Source organism: Panthera onca, chromosome X (assembly GCF_046562875.1).
Source record: "Panthera onca isolate mPanOnc1 chromosome X, mPanOnc1 haplotype 2, whole genome shotgun sequence".
NCBI classification, from domain to species: Eukaryota; Metazoa; Chordata; class Mammalia; order Carnivora; family Felidae; genus Panthera; species Panthera onca.
Window position 1 is genome coordinate 84,874,851 of NC_138357.1, and position 5,893 is coordinate 84,880,743.

Consider the following 5,893-nt stretch of genomic DNA (forward strand, 5'->3'; position numbering starts at 1 on the left):
ACTCTGAAGACTGTTAGGTTAAACTGGCATGAAATGGAGGCAATATGGGACTTCTGAAAGGACAATGCTCTGTGTGGCCTAGGGAAAACTAGTACTGTGTTTGTGAACATCCCAAGTTTGCAGTATTGGAGACCACCATCAGACATTAAGACTTATAAAGGAAGGTATTCAGGAAGTTAAAAAGAAATGTTACCATGAGTTTACATCCAGTTTCCTAAAGAGCCAGAGTCTGGTGCCTCCAATCACTCCATCTGTTTCTCACTGAAATGAAAAGAATTAGTTTCTAAAATCTACTTCAAAAGATGTATGTCCTGCTCTCTAAAGACGCACACACACACACACACACACACACACACACACATACACACACACACACTCACACACACACACACAGTCCAGAGCTCCTGGTGGAGAAATTGCTATATAACTGGCTATTGAGAAATACATTTAGGGGGTGCCTGGGTGGCTCAGTTGGTGAAGCATCTGACTTCGGCTCAGGTAATGATCTCACAGTTTGTGGGTTCAAGCCCCATGTGGGGCTCCATGCTGACAGCTCAGAGCCTGGAGCCTGTTTTGGATTCTGTGTGTCCCTCTCTCTCTGCCTCTACCCTTCTCACACTCTGTTTCTCTCTTTTACTTTTTTAATTAAAAAAAGAGAGACATTTAAGAGCCAGTTTTTGATGGGAAATTATCCATCACAATTATCCATCACAAGCTGCTGGCCTTTAAGAATTCTGTCCTGCCTTGTGGCTTTGGCCTATTAGTGAAAGAGATCCACAATAATCCTATTGGTAAGTTACTAAAATTGTGGAAAAAAATGAGACTAATTCAGCATCAGAAATATTTTTTTTAATTTAAATGTTTATTTTTGGGAGAGAGAGACAGAGGGTGAGTGGGGGAGGGGCAGAGAGAGAAGAAGACACAGAATCCAAAGCAAGTTCCAGGCCCTGAGCTGTCAGCACAGAGCCCAATGCAGGGCTTGAACCTACAAACTGTGAGATCTTGACCTGAGCCGAAGTCGGACACTCAACCGGCTGAGCCTCCCAGGCGCCCTTTTTAAGTGGCTGCAGGGCAAAACTTCTGGGAAACACTGAATTGGCCTGTATTTTGTACAAAATACAAAGCACAGAAGCAAGAGAAGGAACTCTAAAATAAAGATGAAACTCTTGCCACTGACATTGTATTATTAAAGGCCTGGGCCCAAGATGACATCAGGTGTATCCCTGTTAGCTGACACAGGACAAAATAAAAATCCTGGTTTCCCATGTGGGTGCCCTGAAGATCTATGATGAATGATTCACAGAACCATGCTGTTGATGCTATGATAAGACCAGTGGCTATCTTTGACAGGTTAGAAACCCTGGAGGTAAATGGGTACACAAATAAATGGACCATGAAGAAGGGGACACGGTCTCTGCTTAAGCAGAGTACAGGATGTTCTGGCAGCCAGTCTCCACTCCTGTCCAACCAGCCCACAAGTGTGAGAAACTGGCACTGCCCACCATTGGGCAGGTGTTTACACTGGGTCACTACCCACTTACCAGGACTAAAGGTTCTTTCAGCTGTTGATAGCTACGCAGGTTATAAACTCAATATCCTGGCAATAAAAGTAGCCAGCTCAGGATCGAGAGTTGGGTGTTCTCTGGCCCAAAAATGTGTTTTGATCTGATTGTAAAAATGACCGTGTAGCTTTCCTACTAACCCCCAGCACTGAAGGATACAAGGGTGGAATAGTCTCATTTCCCAGCTCAGGACCCACACTAACCCTTAATTTTTACTAAATGACTTACAGCCCTATTGCAAGCATTTATCTTGTCGATAGTCATGCCCCTTACTGTGTTGTGTCCCCCATTACAAGTCTGGTGGTGAACAAAGCAAAGGGGTATATTAAGATGATGGGGTATGGATAACAATCTAGTCAACATATGATCTGAATCCCCAGGTATATTTGTAATTTGGCAATGCTCAACATTATGGGACCTGAAAGATGGTCTGAGCCTTTCTTTTTCAAATTACAAGTGGGGAAACAGAAGAGCTCCATTATTGATTCAAATTGGAGAAAACAAAGTTCACTGGGAAGAGCCCTCAAAGAGATATTTTTTCAAAGTGAAAATGTTTCCTTTAATATGAACCTGTGCATTGTTTGCAAATGCCTCATTTAAAACAGTGAGTGGAGGACAGTTTTTGAAACCCCAAGTAATAAAATGTATTTAATTATCTGAGAAAGTAAAAAAAAAGCTAATTGAAAACTATTACGTACAAACTTTAAAAAATATTCAAAAGCATTTTGGATACCAGTAAGAGTTTCAAATGGAATATTTTATTGACATGTTAGTTGTCTTTTTAACATGTACACACACACTGACACACTCTGATTGATCTGTGTGGAACAAAGGTTGACTAAATATCCTAAGGGAAAATGAAAAATTAAAAAATATATTAATTTTTCATTGTTATAGACAATTACACCCACATCACCTACAAAGCTATTACTGGTTCTGTCCAAGGAAGCAAAATGGCATAGGAGGAGGAAAGTTGTGGGTAATTCAATAGTGACATAACTGAAATCTCAACATGAGAAAGCTGACAAAACATGAATTTTTGCTGTGAAATTTCTTTGCAAAATATGAAGAAAAGTCTGTCAGTGGGCAGTAAATAAGAGAAGATGGTGAACTTCTTTAGTCAATTCTCACAGTATTGTGCAGGGGCATCAAGAAAACTGCTCAGTCCTTCTCTGGGACCAGTTTCAGAACTTTTCCAATCGCAATGGTCTTACCCTCATCTCTTAAAGTAAAACGACCCATCTGAGGAAAATCCTTGAATGTTTCGAGGCAGATAGTTCCTGCTGTCCTTAAACGGGCAATGCACACTTGATCTTGTTTCACAAAGCGGGGTCGTGTCTTACTTTTCTCTCCTGATTTTTTGTCTACCAAGGAGATTAAGGCTGTTATCTCAACTTCCTCAATACAAGTATGAATGTGCAGCACCGCATTATAGCCTGGGCAGATGATAGACTTGTGCTCAATAATCACTATCTGAACATCAAATGTGCGTCCAGAATGGCACAGATTATTAGGGTCACAAAGTATGAATCCAGGAAGAATCTCTTCTTCTTCAATTCCCTTCAGTCTGATTTTAAGGTTTTCACCTGGGGCTACATAATCAGTTTCAGCATCATCAGAAAGAATTCCAAGAACTTCCACATTGTGCTTGTTCGGCATCATCACAAGCTGCTGGCCTTTAAAAATGGATCCTGATTCCAGCTTTCCCAGGACCACAGTACCCATATCCTTGTACTTATCCACAATTGGCAGTCTAATTGGTCCATCAATTGATCTGCTGAAGTTTGGCATATTATCCAAATATGGAATAAATGGTAATCCAGTGTACCAAGGGCAAAAATCTGATTGCTCTTTAATATTTGCCCCAGTCAGCCCTGAGCAGGGCATAAAGTGAATGTCCTTTTTGGGACTAAAGCCGACTTTTTTCAAAAAGGGCACCAGTTTTTCTTTACATTCTTCATATCTCTCACTGCTCCAATTTACCGTGGGATCATCCATCTTATTGATAAGCACTACTAAATGTTTTACCCCTGCTGTTTTTGCCAACATCGCATGTTCCCTTGTCTGTCCACCTTTCTCAAATCCAGTTTCAAATTCTCCTTTCCTGGCAGAGATTACCAGTACAGCCAAATCAGCTTGAGAAGCACCACCAATCATATTTGGGACAAAACTCTTGTGGCCAGGAGCATCTAAAATGGTGAAATGTTTCTTTTCTGTTTCAAAATAGGCACGACCCACTTCTACTGTTTTACCCTTGTCTCGTTCTTCCTGATTTGTATCTAAGGCCCAGGACAAATACCAAGTTTCTCTGTTTTTTTCTTTAGCTTCTCTCTCATATTTCTCAAGTGTCCTTTTGTCAACCATTCCTGTCAAAAACATAATTTGTCCTCCAATGGTTGACTTTCCAGCATCTACATGCCCAATGAATACCACATTTACATGTTCTTTTTTAGGAGCACCTGAGGGCATAACCACAGATTTAGATTTTCTCACTTCCTCTTTCTCCATCATTTCTTGGCCACTGTCTTCTGGGGGCCCTGAATCTCCCAAGGAACTACCCCCTGGCTCAGCTTCACTTACTTCTTTATTGTGTTCCCATGATTCTTCTAGGACCATTTCCACCTCTCCATTTTCTACAACAGGTTCTGAAAGTTCCATAGTAATGGCTGAATTGGAACCTTCACGCCACACTAACTGTTCCTCTTTGGAATGTTCCACAGGTGCCTCCCGTCCCAGCCTTTTACCTTGAGGGTCGCCCGCGCCGGTGCAGGTTTCATCGATGCTGGTGATGTCGGCCAGGGGGGTCTGCGGCTGGGCCGGGCCCCGCAGAAAGGACGGCACGAACTCCGCGGCGTGTACATTAGGCACGAAGGGTTTGGCGTTGACGTTGAGCTGACGGCTGAATGCCGAGCTGAGATGCTCCCGTTGGGCCTCAGCCACCGCGGAGGAGGCTCCGTCTCCGCTTGGGGCCAAACCCGGGGTTTCCATGTCCACCTGGTCCCAGCAGTCGGGCGCGGAATCGCTGCTGCTGCTGCCCAGATCCATGGTCTGAGGACCTGATGGGTGGCGGGGAGGGAGCGGGATTAACACGCCAGAAAGAGCGGGCTACGCCGCCAGGGGTAAGGCTGCAAGAGCGAAGGGGCAAGGGGGAGCGACACGAACCTTAGCGGCAGCAGCTAAGTCCCAACACCGCATTCGCAACTGCGGCAGCAGCAGCAGATATGGCGGCTCAACCCTCTCCTCTTGTGTGTGAGCGGATCTCCTCCCCCAAACCCCAACCACTTCCGACTCCTCCACAGCCGACCCAACGCGGGGCGTGGATTGACCCCTCGCTGCCATCCGTACGCTGGGCCTGCTTAGTTCTCAGCCATGGACCAAGTCCGAAAGTAGGATTTGTAAAAAGAAATTGTCCATTCATTTTTGTTCACAGGATCTGGAAGAGCAATTTGACAGTGTAATAATTAAACCTAGACTGGCACGGCTGATTTACAATTCTACTCAAAGATTCAAGTAAAAATGAGAATTGCTATTGGACAAATGGAAGCAGGAGATGGGTTAACTACCCAGAAACCCAGCAACCAAAGGAAGAAATTACTGACTAGAAAGGCACTCATGAAATACATGAAGATGTAGTTGAACCCAGGAAATGCAACTTGAAATCACTCATTTAATTTGAAACCCAGAGGCTTTTTGATTTTCCCTCATCCAGAGGACCCCATAAGCCTGTAACTTTTGTTGATGACTTCTGTGGTGTAAGGATGGGGTTATAACTTGTTTTCATGTTAAGTACTCTGACTGTGTCCATGAAAGGAATTGCCAAGGAGAACATTGTCCCACTGAACCTGCCCAACTTACAGTAGTTGTGCTGGTGCCTGAACAATGGCTAGCCCAAAATTCTGTGATGGATCACATAGACAGGCACTGGCCCCAGATCACTTGTATTCTTCTAACCAATTTATATTCTGAGTATTCCTGCCTCACTCACCAGCACCTCCTCAGAATACACCCCGGGTCCTCAGTATTTCCTGTCCCATTCTGGAGGCTTAGAACCCTATTCACTGCTCATACTTCTGGCACTGGGTTTGTCTAAGGACAAATCAGTGTCATGTTGGAACCTTCCCCAGTTAGTGGTAATGACAGGGTGTGGATGTCAGCCTATTTAAACTGATTGAGACCTCTGAGATGAACAAAGTCCATAGATACTAATCAATAGAATCTCACCTTCAGAAAGACTTTATAATATTTGACCCAAAGCTTAGAAGAGTTAGTCTGTAAATTATCTTAATTTAGATCAAACTGAAATAGAAAAAAAGATCTTGGGAAAATACAAT

At 43.5% G+C, this 5,893-nt stretch overlaps 1 protein-coding gene across 1 annotated transcript; it reads right to left on the reverse strand.

Annotated features, from left to right (window-relative positions):
- Positions 1-2,298: 2,298 nt before the first annotated feature.
- GSPT2 (G1 to S phase transition 2) lies at positions 2,299-4,829 on the reverse strand. The gene is made up of 2 exons (XM_081794174.1): positions 4,725-4,829; positions 2,299-4,618 (listed from the first exon to the last, which is right to left on the reverse strand). Exon 2 carries the CDS (start codon positions 4,605-4,607, stop codon positions 2,724-2,726), a length of 1,884 nt encoding a protein of 627 aa, XP_081650300.1. The 5' UTR covers positions 4,608-4,618; positions 4,725-4,829; the 3' UTR covers positions 2,299-2,723.
- Between the last annotated feature and the right edge of the window lie 1,064 nt (positions 4,830-5,893).

Bases quoted from the DNA above. Each gene is read 5' to 3' on its own strand.
- GSPT2 (XM_081794174.1), bottom strand. From the start codon at position 4,607: ATGGATCTGGGCAGCAGCAGCAGCGATTCCGCGCCCGACTGCTGGGAC.